Source organism: Solea solea, chromosome 7, assembly GCF_958295425.1.
Source record: "Solea solea chromosome 7, fSolSol10.1, whole genome shotgun sequence".
Lineage (NCBI taxonomy): Eukaryota > Metazoa > Chordata > Actinopteri > Pleuronectiformes > Soleidae > Solea > Solea solea.
Genome location: NC_081140.1, coordinates 3621205 through 3638173, shown reverse-complemented (window position 1 = coordinate 3638173; position 16969 = coordinate 3621205). Strand labels below are relative to the sequence as shown.

General features: G+C 39.5%; 1 protein-coding gene across 1 annotated transcript; it reads right to left on the bottom strand.

Moving 5' to 3' along the window:
- Nucleotides 1–631: 631 nt before the first annotated feature.
- LOC131462869 (phosphatidylinositol transfer protein alpha isoform-like) lies at nucleotides 632–15883 on the bottom strand. The gene is made up of 11 exons (XM_058634402.1): nucleotides 15730–15883; nucleotides 9717–9747; nucleotides 6117–6262; nucleotides 3750–3900; nucleotides 3148–3276; nucleotides 1981–2052; nucleotides 1657–1734; nucleotides 1417–1527; nucleotides 1169–1291; nucleotides 838–894; nucleotides 632–747 (listed from the first exon to the last, which is right to left on the bottom strand). Exons 1-10 carry the CDS (start codon nucleotides 15744–15746, stop codon nucleotides 850–852), a joined length of 903 nt encoding a protein of 300 aa, XP_058490385.1. The 5' UTR covers nucleotides 15747–15883; the 3' UTR covers nucleotides 632–747; nucleotides 838–849.
- Nucleotides 15884–16969: the final 1086 nt, after the last annotated feature.

The window sequence follows — 16969 nt, the reverse complement described above, 5'->3', positions numbered from 1 at the left end:
GCTGCCAAAATCTCAAAGATTTCAATGGGAGTTCAGATTCCGATGGGTGATGTCACGACTGGTTGCCACTTGGTTGCAATCTGCTATTGTCTCATTATTGGATGTCACCAATTCTCAGGACAGACCTCCTCCGCTGCGGTAAATATGGTGAAATACGATCAGTTCAGTTTTCTTGTACCTAATATAACCAACAGTCAAAGATTTGACATAAAGCAGAAATGATAAAAAACAAAAAGACAGTTGGTATCTTTGTATGACATTAAAGCAACCTGAGCAAAAAAGGTTTGTTCTCCAGCCACCATTTTACAGTGACTTTCCACTTTAATAAAATAGAGTGAACTTTTTTTTGTCAATTTCAAGCCCTTAAGACATTTAAAATCTTTACACTGGAGCTTTAGTGCTCGGAGAGCTGAAAACAACACAATGAAGTAAAAGAAAACAAACAAATAAATGCCATTTAAACAGATAATAGTACAGTTAGTCAAAGACATCATTTAAAAGGTGACCCAAGCCTGTTCCCCAATGTTTTATACATTAAATGAACTGAATAACCATCAACAAGATCATTTCATCCTTAATGGTGACTGCACACATATAGTATATCAATATAAATAAAGAATTAACAATGACCTCTCATTAATTGAAACATTTATTAAGAGATTTTTTTTTTTATCACGTTTATGAGGTTCTTCTAAGTCCAGGGTCAAAGGTGACGAGACCGAGCCTTCGGAAGGAACAGGAATCCACCTTTTTACACAGAAGGGAGAGAAAAGATTCATTCATTCTGTTCAAAAGTCTTAATGTTCCATTTCATTTAAACAACAGGTAAATACTCACAGGGTCTGCTCTTCAGCCGTCTACTGTCATGCCTCTGACCTCATCCTTTCCCCTCATCTATGACATGGACAAACATGTCAGAGAGAATTAGCCACATGTTCCAGTCATTTATTCCATGTTCCACATTCAGTGATACACCACTGTGATCTTCTCTAACATGAACTCTAATTTCTATGAGACCTTTTTGAGTGAAAAGGGTTTACCTGTGACATCGGTCTTGCATTATATGATAAATTCATATCATTAAAAAAATAAATACCAGTTTTCACCAACCCAACACTACTTGTCAATGAGTGGTGAAGAGTTCAGAGTACAGTGTGTGCTCAGTCACCTCATCCAGCTCCTTTTTTGTGTTCTCCTCTTTTTGTCGTATGTCTTCCATCGTCAGATTGACCCAGTCGTCGATCGTGCAGAACAGCTGTTTGTGGAATTTGTCAAACAAATTCCTCTCCGCCTAAACAGAATGAATGAGTGAAAACAGAAAGCTGCTTTGAAGAACATTTTGAGAGCATACTGCATATTGACCCTTAGAAAGCAACAGGTATCGAACCTTCATTTTCTAATATCTGTAAATATCACCTTCATAATCATATTTTCGACCGTCTTCTGTATCATAGGTGCCCTGGCCTCAAGAGTGACGAGCTTGTAAGCGCACATGTGTGGACATTCAGTGTCTTGGGCGAGTTTTTCCTGCGAAGGCACAGATGAATCAAATGTGTTTAAAACACAGTCTTCAGGGATTTAAATGCATCAGTTTAATTTCTTTTTAATTTCGTTGAGTGAGCCACAGTGAGGAGCAGTAGATAAGAGCTGCAGTACCTTCCAGCCTGGTGTCAAAGGTCCTCGCTTCGTTTTCTCTGACGTGAAGTTGGCTGGATTAAACTCTGTTTTCAGGCCCTAAGAAATGAAAACAACCAGAATGATTATGAGCCAGTGGGCCCCTGGGCACAGACTGGAAAAGTCACATTCTCCCAATTAAGGCCTACCATTAACTAATGGATGGTAGTGCAGAGGCGTACGCTTAGGGCCCCCTGAGCCCCTGGGCCCGGTGGTTGTTCCATGCCAATTGTGGTTAAGCAATTCCAATAAATAATTGCTAATGAAAATAAAAGACGACATGTGCTGCACTCTTTTAAATCTTACCTGTGGAGTTTCTCCGATGTCAATATTGGCAATCACAACTGAATCCCATGTTGTTTGGTCTAGTCCGTGTACCTGCAGAGAGGCAACAACAAAAGCAAGGGTCAGGTGCTCTGTATGAAAATATGATGCTCAAGTCAACAAGTCCATGATCACTTCAGTTATGAGGCTTCAGCATCTGGGAAACCGGACAATTCTGCACAAGTTCTTCAAGTATTTCAAGTTAAAAGGTCCAACATCAGTCCTTCAAAGATTTCATGGCTTGTTTTGTGATGCTGTAATCCAACAATGCTTGAAATGGCCACACCAGATTTAATATATTTGTATGTATTAAAACATATTTTTGAAAGTCAATGATGGCTTTACAGAATCTCAATCTTTCCCGTCTATCCAATATTATCTATGCGATATAAAATAAACACACCCCCGGCCCCTGATCCGAATGGAGTGATTTACTGAGCCATGTGCAGTTTAACTGTTAATTAATGCTAAACATTAATGCTGTCTGATGGCACATGCAGTCTGTCACTCTCTACAAGGTTATTCCTCGTAGATATTGCTATGGTCTGATTCTGCAGGTGAGAGCTACTCAAATGCAGCAGGGTGACATTGTTTCTGAGGTTCTTCACTCCCGTCACCGGGGTGATGTGTCGCCTTCATCTCGTGACACTGTAACGTGTAAGTGTTACAGGTGACTTAAACCATGCTGTAAATTCCGTACACTCGTTTCCTTTTTGCCTTTTAGATTAAAACACAGCTGTTCATGCATGTCAGTCCATATTTAATTTATTTGAATTTTCAGTGCTGCACTCCGAGCACTGACCCTGGTTTATACAGCTGAACAGTATTTCCTCCAAGTACCACCAGAGGAAGCTCACGTACCACTGGTGGTACACGTGCCACAGTTTGAGAATCATGGTTGTAGTGAACATTCTGGGTGTACGCATGTTATTGATAAATAGAAATGATGGTGAAACTGATGTCGTCAACCCAAAATGGTTTGTAGCCTTCATAACAATATTAATGCTGATTAACATTTTTTTCATGGTTAAAATCTTATTTTAATGTTAATAATAATAATGTACTCTTTCACTCCGCTCCTCCTGTGTACTGACACCTGCGTCAGTACACAGACTCTCAGTGTAAGTGTAAGTGAGTAGTTTTACTCACATTCTCCTCCTCCCCCATATCAGCCTTGTGCCATGTCTCGATCGTCATGCTGAATTTGTTTCCCAAATAGGCGTTCTGTGAATAGGACACATACAGTCCATTCATGTCTTTTACCTCAATCATTTTGAACTTTTCACATTATAAAATTCAGCTATTTACACTTACATTCTTATACATCACAGTGTGCAACGTAATTGCTGCATGAACATGGAAACATTAGTGAAAAGAAGAAAAAACGTTTGTATATACACATTATTTTACCTATACATACAGAAATAAACATAGACCAAAGGAAACTTGGAGCAAGAGTGCTTCTCCAAGTTAAAAGAGTGGTTACAGTATGTGTAATACTTCTAACATACACAAAGTACTTAATAAAGTAATTAATAGGTAATTAAGTAAAATACATTTTTCTTTACTTACTGTAATTACTGCAGCAGAGGAGGAAAAGATGGATGGTGATGTGGAGAGGAAGAGGATGGATCAGAAAAAGGAGAGACAAGGTTTCAGATAATACACAGACTCTTGTTGACAGAGTCCTGAGTAACAGCACGTCTTTACTGGACAATGAGACTGACAGAGGATGAGTTGCTCTAACATACACGCAGTGGTGAATTATTTACTATTAACAACCAAAATGTGTGTCTGTATAGTGACTCACCAGTCCGACAGTAAGGATATGCGTTCCAGGCCTTCTCGTGAACCTCTAGAGAACCTTTAGGGGCCAGTTTCTGAATTAGGGATGGCACTTTGCTGCAGAGACACAAACAATTCCTGTAACTACAAAGCCACTTTGAAAATGCAATCAAATCTAAAATCTCTAATCTGTTTATTAACTCGAACCTTTATTGAACCGACAAAGTTCATTTTGCTGACAAACGTGAAGACGTTTGGAAAATGATGCTTGAAAAACACTCAAGTCAATACAAATCTAGATTAATCAATATAACATGTGGGTTACCTGAAGCGTCAGTTTTAGGACCAAAAATGTTTATTATGCATATGAATGACATTTGCAGAGTATTAGATAAATTAAAATGAGTGTTAGTTGCAGATGACACCAATATTTTCTGTTCCGGTGTGGAATTGTTTTTCCAGAGGTTTTTGGACGTGGTCACAGAGGAAATAAATACGTTAAAAAAGTGGTTTGACATGAATAAATTGTCCTTAAATTTAAACAAAATTATAAAACTAAAACTAAGTATTGATAATTTAAACATAGAAAGAGTAAATTCAATTAAATTCCTTGGTGTGACCACAGACCACAGACCACAGAATCTGTTGAACACACACACATTAAATGTGAGTGTTTGAGGGAAGTTGGCACAGAGCACAGAGCATTGCCGTCCTGGGGAAAACACGGCATATTCTCAATCAAAAAGCACTTTATACATGATATTGTTCATTACTGGTAGTTACTGTGTAGAGGTGTGGGGAAACATGTAAGATGTAAAATGCAAGCTCTAACATTTCCAGATCTGATTCAGTTTAAAACAGCACAGATAATGTTCAAAGCAAGAAACAATTGACTTCCACATAAAATAAAGATGTTGTTTTCAGAGAGAGAAGGGGGAAACTAAATTTAAATCAGCTTCTTAATTGATTGCATTGATTGAGCAAATAATCGACAGATTAAAGGGGACATTTTATACCCTATTTCTCCAAGTTAAAATAGTTCCCTGGTGTCCTAATGAACATGTCTGTGTCCTTTTTACTGCACTCACTCGCTCAGCTCCTGTTCCCTCCGCTCCATTCCTCTCCCCCTCCCTCCACTAGTTCTCTGACAATATCAACATAGCAGCGTGCGCGGAAAACAGCGAGAGTGGCGTCACAGGAAGAGACGTTCTACACAAGGATCGAGCCGAACACTGTCCAACTGTAAATCAGTTAAAAAAAGACTTAACACTCCTAAAAACGTGGGTTCATCTCCGACAATTACCAGGGAAATGTCCAAAATCTCAATATTTAAGCATCACACTGCTGCTGTATGTGACTGTATCAGACTGAGTCTGTGCTCCGGTCATGGAGGACGTACTGAACAAATATTTTTAATTAGGACGTGTCAGAATGGTTAGTTATGAGCTCTATTTGACCTTTTCTTAACAATGTGTGTGTTTGTACGTCGGTGAAATACGGTCGCTGACTAAATACGGCGACCGCTGGCCACAGTCTGATGCGAAGTGGTGCGAACACACAAACACACGTTTGCTGACTTTATCCGGCACATTAGCTTCATATATAAAATCCTCTGAGGCTGGAAGTTTGTGTAAAACACTGTGCTCCACTGTGCAGCCACCAACAGCACACTTGTCCCTCCACGTTGACATAATACCGCTCTTCCTCCCTCGCCTGCACTCTCGCATTTTATAGGGACAAGGTGGAGCTAAGGTGGAGCTAAGGTGGAGCTAAGGTGGAGCTAAGGTGGAGCTAAGAAGGAGCTCTCCAAGTAAACTTTCTGGTGGGGTGGTAACATTTGCGGTGAAATGCGCATGCTGCCGTCATAATGCGCAGGATATTCAACATTGTGTGTTTTATCGCCTATACTTACACTAAGGGGGACCACGAAAAAAGGACTGAGTATTCTTTTACCACACTTGGCGACTGGTAGGGCCTCCAGAGTCCCAAATCTAAGTATTGAAATGGTTAAAAAGTTGATTTTGCATAATATGTCCCCTTATAATATAATATGAAAATAAGTTAGTTGCAGCCATTCAGTGTTCACACGATGAAAATGTATGTCCATTTTTATAGCCACACCCTGTGAGAATCTTAGCTCCCAGTCCCTGTGTGAACAACAAAGGTGTGTAAACTGTGAGGCACAAGTTCTAGCAGACATTGCAAAGCAGACGCCGTCGTTAAAAAGGTGAGCAAATTAAATAAAACCTTCAAAATAAATACAATTGTAGTAATACAGTGTAAAATATGCAATGTATTGTGTAGTGAGTATGTCACAGTGCTGAGCAGCCAACCTATTCAGGTAGTAGATCTTGTGAGTGTACTGTCCCTTCTGGCCATCTTTCTCATACGGCTCGTTGATCAACACCTCAACACCGTCTCCTCCGCCAGTCTCATCCTTACTGGCCTCAGCTACTGTATACAGCTGACCCACCTGGTACTGCAGAGAGGAGAGACACGTACATTTAATACAGTAAAGAACGGATCCATTGTTTTTCAATAAATCATAAGGTTTTACAAACATTTTACAAAAATTCAGACTCTGAAATCTGGTATCAGTTTGCATTCATTAGCAAGAAGTGACACCTTTTTAATTCTCATTACAAAAAAAAAACTAAAGGCCTAACACACAAAAAAACAAATACTAAAAGACACACAGCAGAGTTGGGAGACCCACTCAAAGAGCCTTTGTGAGAATCCCTCTGTCTTTACTTCACTTTACATTTCAAATATCACACGTTAACCATTTAGTTTTATCCCGGACACAGACATCAGCATCACAGAGACAAAAATAGCTCTTCTTGTTGCTCCTCCAATCCCTGTCAGCCCTGAGTGAGGCACACGAGCACAGGAACACAGTGAAATGTAGTGACTCACATGACTGGTGCCGTCAACCCTGCTAACACACTCCTACTTAGCACACACACACACACACACACACACACACACACACACAGAGTATGACTAAAATACTCAAACATAGGACGACAAATGTCTAAGCTCTTAAAGGAGAACCTGATACTTTGATATATTCATTTGTATTTCAGATTCTAACTTTTTGAGTTTATTTGGGTGCTGTATAAATATAGTAAATAAAGTGTGATTGTATGATTGTTGGCAGAGACTGGATATACCACCCATACGTACATGTACAAGTGCATAATCGCTTTAAATAAAAATGTCATGTGCACATAACGCCCATGTATTTATAAGGAGGGTGCCATCTTGCACTGCCAGTGGCCTGAAAGGACAAAAGACCGGTTTTGAAGCAAAAAAGAAAAGAAAAAAGAATGACATCTTTTCTGGAATGTAAAGACGAGCGTTCCCTGATATACTTTGAGGTTTGAGTGATTGATGTGTGTTACACTCTGCAGTCTCAGGTCATAGTCTGTGTGGGCGCTGGTGCATCTCCTCACATGACCTCAAACAGTGTCCATGGTTGGACAGGACAGTGTTGTTGCTACAGGGAGCACGTGTCATTGGCTCATTATGGTCTGCGTGGATTCAAACTGTAGGGGGAGTGGCATTTCTCCACAAAAGGTTTGTATGGGCCATCACACAAATGCCAAAATGTATGTTTCATGGACATGTGGATGCAGCAAGCACCACCTCCCCTTTCGTTACAAATTCTGGTCTGCTGCCCTCTGAGGTTCATGTGTGCCGTGTTCCCATCATGCTACAGTTTGGTTTGGTACACTTGCACTATACTAAATCAGGATCCTAACCTGTTCTGTCAGCTGAAGATGTTCAGCCCTGCTCATGCCAGAAAATGTGGCTCGTCATGAAAAACCAGTCTTCTCATTGTCACAGGCAGAAAGACGTAATAACCTAAGAGCTCAGAGGGGTTGGGAGACTGACTTTCATCTGAAAACAGGAAAACAGGCTGGACCTGAGTTGAGATGGTCATAAATACACAAAAACAGGTTGCAGTGACGTTTGTCAGCCGTTTGTCCGTAGAGACAAAATAGTTACTGATGGAAACAAGGTGTGGACTGAACATAAATGATAATGTCACCTTTTATTATTGTGGTTAAAGATAGACACAAGTCACAGGTGAATAACCGTAAAGCATGGCTCAACAGTTCCAGAACATTATCTTCATATGTGCGGGCATGTTGAAACCCGTCTGAGGCCATTGTGTCCACCAGCTTCTCCACACAGGCCTGCACACGACCTACACACTCTGCATTTCCTACGCGGCTGGGTGATACGTCTCAAAAAACTGTTCATGTGGAAGTTTTCAAATCAGAGGATTTTTGAGTGAAAGTTGAAGAAACCAGTTGTTTGTGGTTTTAATCTTCAAGACAAACACTTCTGCTGAAACGGGTAAAACATTCAAAGCATTTAAAAGCATAATATTTGTCTGTCAGTCTTAAGGCCCTGCTATACTTCCTTGCACAGTGCACGCGGACCCAATGCACATCAGAATAAGTACCGCAAAATGACAACCCCCAACCCGTCCATACATACAATAATGAGCATGACGCGATTTGTGCCAACACACAACACGCGTGAAGCCCAGATTTTGGAACCGCAGATAGCAAATAGCGTGTTGGGTGGACAGTGGATGCATGAACTGACGTTGGTCTACCTAGCAGACGCGACTGCACATGAGAATAGTACAAAAATGATCTCACCGCAAATATGACATGAACGGCAAAAATGTGCATTTGGTGTAACTGCACCATTAGGACAGTAATTGACGCTGATTTGGTTCAATGTCACACTGTCCTGACTTACATGAACTGAACAGTGCCTCCCTTAATATTATCAGTAACACCTAATGTGTCACAATGGCTGCGGTGCAAAAGGGCCCACTAGACCTGTTTTAACAATCTGAGACGACCTGTTGGAGAACAGGTCGTCTCAGATTGTCTTGTTTGCACTAGTTTGCACTAGCCCTGTTTGCACTAGTACTTTCACCATACTATGACAACATATGCTGGTTTAACAGCAGTTTTACACACCGAGCACATTTCTATTCCACTCGCATACAATCAAGCCCCGGTAGTTGTGAAACTCAGCTTGCATTTGCACCGCAGGTCTTAAAGCTTGAAGGGTGGGACTGGCTACTGAACTGTAAATGTTAAGCTGTAATGGACGTAAAAGAGGGGGATTTGGTAAATTGGACACTTTAAATGGACCATAGGTGTGAGAGTGTGAGTGGATGGTTGTTTATGTAACCCTGTGATGGACTGGCGATCTGTCCAGGGAGTACCCTGCCTGTACCATCACCCTATGTCAGCTGTGACCCTCATGTGGAGGATAAAGTGGTAGAAAGTGGATGGATGGATGGACGTAAACAAGGCATTTTGTTGAAATTCTGAAAATTGCCCCCAAATGCTTAAAAGTCCTCAGCCTCAGCCAAGTCCACTGGTTTGATGTCTCATCCTCCAGTGCACTGCTCAAAACAGAGTCATAACTATCCACGAGGATAGTGTCCATGTGTGTTTACGTCATTTGCCACCCACAAATTTAAAGGATGTATGAGTTGCATTGACAGAGGAATATCTGATTCTTATTGGATTTATTTCCACACACCAATGAGTCTTGAGACAGATCTGATGATATCTGAATCCATGTGCTTACAGCTTCATGGTCATATCTGACCAACACAAATAAAATGGATAAGAGGAAAAGCCACTTCATCAAACCAAGATTATGCTTCATTCCTGACCACTGCCAATAAGCAAATGGCAAGTACTTAAGACAAGGCTTAAGTACGGGCTCAGTAAGAGAGAAACCACTGATCACTCTACCAAAAAGCATTGTTGGTGTTTATTTGAACATATAACACAACCTTCTAATCCAGGTAAAGAACACTTTACATGGTCAAGGGTTAGGGTTAGAGTTAAATGTTGAAAACGTTTATATAAACAAAAAACCCTCCTTACCTCATCCACTGAAATGGGCAGGACAATTCGGCTGGAAGAATGAGAAAAAAAATTGGTGTTAGAGCACAGGAAATACACTAAATACACTTAAACCCAAATTAAGAACTTATATTCAAATCAGTCATAATTATTGGGTTGACTCTGATGTAAATTTGTCACGAACACCACTGTCTTTAGTCGCTCAGTTAAGGAGTTAACAGGAGTTAAAGGAGTCCACAGGATCAGGAACAAATGTGTTCTTCTCTGGTTGGACTGTATGTTTATATAATGCTGTCTAGTAAGCCCAGTTAGGGTAGTTATGGCATATTCTTTATGAATGATAAAAAGAATCAATACATCTATTCATTTTAGATCAAATAAGTGCTTCTACAATGTCTGTTTTCTACACCAATGACAATTTAAACGTTATATCTTGTCTAATTTGCAAGTATTACAATGACAAGTCCCAATTTATTTATTTTTTGTGTCCATGAAAAAAATACATATAAAACCTTCTTCTGACATGGCTATTTGAAGCAGGGATCTGTGTGATGACCGAGGGACAAGATAAACAACACTGCAGTTTATATGCGCCGCTAATTGGAAATTGGTTGTCACGTCCACCATGAGAATCCACTTTTAAGCCTCTGGATTTAGGTTTTGCAGCAATCAGTCACACTGGTGTGCTGAACTTTACCACTTACTTTCCTCTAAGTAATAATAATAATAATAATACATCAAATTTATATAGCGCTTTTTCGAGACACTCAAAGATGCTGTACAAACACAAGTGGATGCATCATTTACAAAAACGGACATCACGTTCAATCGAAAAGACCTTAAACAAACATTTATGACCATTAACATGCTTGGTAAATATTTACTGACATTATAACTAGTCGAGTCACCCCCTGGTGGAGCTTTCACTATATTTCCTGGTTGGCGTCATCAAGCAAACCAGAAGACTACATCCACCTTTTTATATATGGTCTATGGGCACTGCCAGCAAATAGGTCTTCCTGTCTCCTGCAGGTAAGGAAAAAGTAATTCTTTTTGCTTTGTTAACCACTCATTCTTCAATACCAAAGTCCACAGAGAAAACAAGCAGTTTTACAGCACACCGTAAGTTGTTCAAATGTGTTATTTTGTTATTTCTGTGATTGAAATCCTTCCTTTGGGTTTACCTAAGTGACACACACAAACCAAAAAAAGGGGCACTAGTAGTTTGGCAGCTACCAGGCCGTCTTCATGACGACATAAGGTGGCAAATATACTCTTAAGATATACTAGATATAATTAGGTGGGCCTTTTTTTAAGTGGCTAAAATCAGTTTTTCTTTGTGTTCCAGCTGACGGCCATTTTTCAGTGCATATCTTTAGCTGGTTTGTGGTGCAAGGGTCATGTATAACTCAGTCAGCATGATGTGTCAGTATCTCATACAACCACAATTCAAAACACCTGAACTATCACTTTAAAAGACAAATGTGTGGTGTTGATGTGGTCATATCACTGTTAAGAAAAAGCAGAAATTATAAATGTTATAAACTATGCTTTAAAATATGTAGTTTAACATTTATACTTTGCTATTTGTTGATGGGACAACTGACTGATGTTAATTGAATGTACATTTATAGAATTAATGCTGTTTGATCACAAGGTAATTATTACTAATTGGGTAATTAGACTTAAATGACAGACAAATGAAGGGTGATAATTGATACTCGCACAAACTCAAAGAACACATCTTATAAACTACTTGTCTTGTACTTGAACGCCCTTCAAAATGCTTACTTTAAAGCTGTCTGAGGTTTTTTGCACCAATTTGAAAAACCCCTACAGAGCTGCACACGACGTTACATAGCGGTTTTAGGGGACGCTCAAATCTTGCAGTAAAACTGGAGAGAAAGCATGGACTGAAACAGGAGTTGCCTCTGTAAATCATTTATATGTGACACCAGTAATCTCACAAAACAAACTACTAATTTGTCTCAGCCTTCAGCGCCTGCAGATGCAGCCATAAAGAGATAAGAATATCTGTTCATTCATTTCCCTTTTCAAAGTGACACGATGTAAGATTTGCTCTCTGAAGGATCTGCAGGGTATAAGCTGCGTGATAACACGTGTGTTTGTTGACAAGCCAACAATACAATGGACAAACAACCATGTGTTCAGACCAGGTACACTAGCTGATGTTTAACCATCTTATACAAATATGGCGACATTGTTTCATTTTTACAGACATTAGAAACAAAAACTAGAACTTTTTGCATAGCTGTGATGTATACCGACGCAGACCTGACATTCACCCTGTTGTATGTTGATATACCATCAATAATAATGGTATATAGACTGTGTTGTGGTGTAGAACAGTTATGTTTTCAGCACATTTTTACACTGGGAAGTGAGACAGTTAGTTCCCTAACGTTAATTAATGTCCCACTATTACAGGAACTTAGAAGTGAGGAGGGGGAGAGGAGAACAGGAAATGCAATCAAGCCTCTGTGAGAGAACAAGGCAGACTGGAACTAGCATGGGTGTGTGCCCTTCATAGGTACAGGAAAGTACAGATTTTTGCTCTTTTTACAATCACCATATTAATATTGTGATTTGTAAATAAACTACAGTTTATGGACAAAAGTATCTGGCTACGGAAGTAGGAAAATTGTTGGCCGAAACCAAAAAACATTGTTTTTTTAATCTAATTTTTCTGTTATGGCTGAGAGTATGTGTGTACTTACCTCACTAAAGTCAAGGCATTGCAATAATATAGAGATTAATATTCATAAAAAATATTTAGGAAGATCTCATTGAACATATTAGACTGGTGCAGAAAGACAAGCCTTTTGTTTTTCTGCTTTTTTCTGTGCACTTCTCCGTCTCCTACCAGGCAGCCTGGTTCATTTCTCTAATCGCTGCTTAATCCCCACATCCAAGTCATGATCTTTATGACGAGGATCGAGTACAGTCACAATGAAGTGCACAGGATCCGAGTAGATCTTAGTAAAACGCGTTAACAGACTGCACTTTTCATTGTTTTCACTCCGTGGTCCGTCTCAACCTCTTTGTGTAGAAGACTCTTTAGTGGAATAACTGTCACAGATGCATCAGATGAGCTGATCTCTTTAGTTAACTGCTCAAAAAAACAAAATGTCACTGGTGAGAAGTGAATGTCACAGTGAGTTCAGAAGTTTTGCTTTTGCGCAAAGAGACTTTCCAGCATTTAATAGGTGCTGTTCCATCTTGTTGGAACCATTTTATTAGTGTTCCAAACTGATCTTGGACAGACTCTAAGCGTGAATAGACAGACACGTGCTGGCCACAGCTTTTGCATGAGTCATCACAACATCCTGTTTCGGCAGTGTTGTTTCGCTGTTAAAAGTCTTTTGGCTGAAAACCGAAAACACTTTTTTTGGTGATGTTTTTCAGTGGCCGAATTTTCGGTGCATCTCTACTGATAAGTATTGAATTCAGGTGTTGCAATCAGACTTCTCCAGTGAAGGACAATCTTAAAGCCTCAGCATATCGAAACATCTTGGACAATGCTATGCTTAAAACTTTGTGGCAACAGTTTGAAGAAGGTCCTTTTCTGTTCCAACATGACTGTGCCCCAGTGCACAAAGTGAAATTGATTGACGAGTTTGGTGTGGAAGAACTTGACTGGCCTTGAGTGGCCTCTGCAACTACAGATTATTTTCATAATCGATTAATCTGTGGATTATTTTCTCGATTATAAATGTTGATTGTGTTCGTCAAACCTGGAAAAGATGATGTTCTAAAATGTCTTTTTTTGTCCACAAACCAAAATGATTCACTTTTAATGATTTCTTTGTTATCCAGAGCAAAGAAATTAAGAAAATACTCACATTTAAGAAGCTTAAAAGATGGAAAATCTTGTTTTAATCATGAAAAAAGCTTCAAACCGATTCATCGATTAATAATCGATTCATCGATTAATTGTTTCAGCTCTACTGTATATGTATTTGAATATGTCATTAGTGTAATGGTAAGGCGTCCGAAAACCTTTGTCCATATAGTGTAATTTGGTAAGATAATCAAGACATTAAATATTGTCCTAAGGCTACTTGGCAGTATTCACATTCAAAAATTCATATTTGCTTCAAAAAATAATATAATAATAAGAGTGAGACACTGTGGCAAGACTTCAACATAACATGGATACTGGATACTTTGCCAACTGTCGTGTTCAATATCGGAAGGCTCCTCTTCCACTCTGATCTGTTCTAATGAAATATTCAGGCCCTGCTGGGCTGGCAACAGGTGACAATTAACCAGCTATTGTACAAGCTCACGCAAGACACGATACACAAAGAAGACACTAGTCATAGTCTCATGTGAACATTTCTCATCCCAAATGTTCCGACCTAATGATTGTGATTCATGATGTTATTGCAATAATGGTAAGAATCTGCTTTAAAGTCTTAAAATCTATCTATCTATCTATCTATCTATCTATCTATCTATCTATCGATATTGATATTGATTTTAATTCTGGCTACTTGGGAGCATATCATCATCATTTTCTACCACTCTATCCTCCACACGAGGGTCGCTGACATAGGGCGATAGGCAGGGTACACCCTGGACAGACTTCCAGTCCATCACAGGGCCACATATAGAGACAACCATCCACTCTCACACCTATTGTCAATTTAGAATGTCCAATTCACCTAACCCCTAGATTGCATGTTTTTGGACTGTGGGAGGAAGCCTGGAGAACCCAGAGAGAACCCATGCACACAGGGAGAACATGGAAACTCCATTTTCAATAACTTAGATAATTAAATGAATTTATGTATAATAAGAACTGGCTATGGCAATGCCCCTCTTCATTTTTCCCTGTGGCCACATGTGGTACAGCAACAAAAGGTTTTGAAGCCGTCCAAAAGTGTTTTGTTTTTTTACCATAGACCCTAACAGTGAAATAGATGTCTATAACTGTTGACAGGAGAACTTCAGACATGTACATAGGGTATTATCTTGTCTTTGTATTCTATATTTTTATATATCATGGTGGTTTTATCTTTATCTAAGTCTGAGTGACATCACGGCTGTGTGCCAGCACAGGGAGTCTTGGTAGCGACACTACTCGCTAGGACTATCAGGTAATATTGTACTTCTGTCTTATTTGTTTCACATTAAGTGAATACTCACAGCACTGTTACATTGTTAGCAGTGAACATGCTGCTATGCTATTTGTGTGTGAGCCAAACTTCATGTAGTGCTGTCATAGAACTGGAGGTGTTGTCACTCCCAATTTTGACTCCTTTCATCTGTACTTTGTTTATTTTGTCCGTTGCAACAAACATGGTGCCTGAACTTGGTATTTTGCACTGCCCTCTAGAGGAAGTATCACATAAACATATGTATATTTGTAGGGTAGTGACAGAGATAATATTTAGGACAGACCTGCAGCGTGTGAATGGGTATGAAGCATGAGTGATAAGAAATGCGCTGTATGAAAGTGTGAATGAATGTGTGAATGGCATGACTGTAGTGGAAAGCAGCTTTGAGTGGTCATCAAGACTCGAAAAGTGATTTATAAATACAAACCATTGACCACAAATGGGTCTTTACAGGGTTTCGACATGTGTCGAAGAAATCAGGTTTGCATTTCCATCCACTTTTTATAATACTGTACATCCATGACCTATGTCAATGAACGCATTGAACCTATGACCATGCAGTGGCAGCAGGTGACTCCTACTGTCTCAACCTCTTACTTCAGAAACAATGAAACATCATTAACATAATCTAAAAACGAATGTATCTCATTATATGTGGGCATGTTTGCCTGCAACCACAGACAAAAGTAAGTTGTATAAGAAGTATAAGGAGTTCTAAGAGCAACAATGTCAAAACACATAGTCAGAGGCTGAACATAAAACAAATGCAGTATTAATTACTTTTATCTGTTATGGAGTAAATCACTTTACTAATATAAAAATGGCAAACTTGGCCGTTTCTGACGTAAATTAATAAAAAAGACACCGTTTCAGAGAGTTGTGTTACTTACAATTCGGTTATCAGCATGTTGTCTGTGTCTAAGTCCAAACAGAAGAATACAACACAGTCGAAAGAGCAGAGGAATGTGTTATTAATCACGGTTGTTGTCAGGTACAGCGAAAACACTCACACTGCCTGACGCTGCTGTGGCTCCGGCTTTCCTTCCTGGAAGATACCAGTGTGACCGTGATGGGGCGTGGCCTCGAAAAAGGAGGAGGAGACTTCACCACCTGTAGCTTTAGTTAACTTCATGCTGCGTTCAGGTGCAATTAGTGAACCAGTATCAAGTTTTTCAGCTTTTGAAGATCACCGTAGCGCGACTGACAGTACCAGAGGCGTTTTAAGCAAGTTTGGGGCCCAAGGAAAAAGGGTCCTCAGGGTCACTCTTCATTAATGACATGTTATGATTTAGTGCTTTACATTTATTTTATTTGATCACACTATTAAAAAAAAAATCCAGGATGTTCACACACTAACTGTTGTTAGCATTTTATTTGAAGAGGTTTATCAAGAGTTCCATTGAAGAAAAGTCAAGCTCAACCTCTTCTATAACTCTAGCTGCTACCACTGCTGTGCAATAAATAGTCTTACCACAATATTCCTAACAGGTAATCAAAAGACATGCAGTTAAGTCTAGACATTTTCCTTGAAATTGCCTAAATGCTAATTGTTTTTGCAAAAGTCAGCTTGTTCTTATCTGGAATGTTCCTCTGCCAGCTCTAGGGAGCTTTATTAGATGTTTATACACCTCTGGATATTAACCAACCATTTTACATCAGTTACACTTCAACCATAATAATAGGTGATAGCTGTATATTGTGCAGCAGCTATATCTGTAGAGTGAACTTTACCACATGGTCCCAAAAACATGTGACTGTACGGGGTATCAATCTATTGGGACATTATAGTCATATGGTCGTGATGGCTCTTGTAAAGCTATGGCGTGTCAGTGATTACAGCTGAATGAGCATCAGCTGGTGCACAAAGACAGCACAAGGCTCCTTGAGTTCAGAGAGGGTGGAACAGCCTACGCCCGTGTACGTAAACCATTGCAGGGTGAAACTACCAGCTCTGGTTCAACCAGTTTATGTGAGATGTGTTTCCACCGAGGCAGTTCCTCTGTGGTAACGACAAAACTGAGGCAACTTGTGTAACTGATGTGGTCTCACAGGATTCCTTATAAAACTGTGTCTCAAATCAAAGTCTGCAGCCTCATGACCATTATTGAACAGTATACATAAAACATGGTT

Coding starts and splice junctions, on each gene's coding strand:
- LOC131462869 (XM_058634402.1), bottom strand. Junction 2,053..3,147: donor ATATGGGGGAGGAGGAGAAT/GTGAGTAAAACT, acceptor GCCTCTCTGCAG/GTACACGGACTAGACCAAAC. Junction 1,735..1,980: donor ACATCGGAGAAACTCCACAG/GTAAGATTTAAA, acceptor TTCATTTCTTAG/GGCCTGAAAACAGAGTTTAA.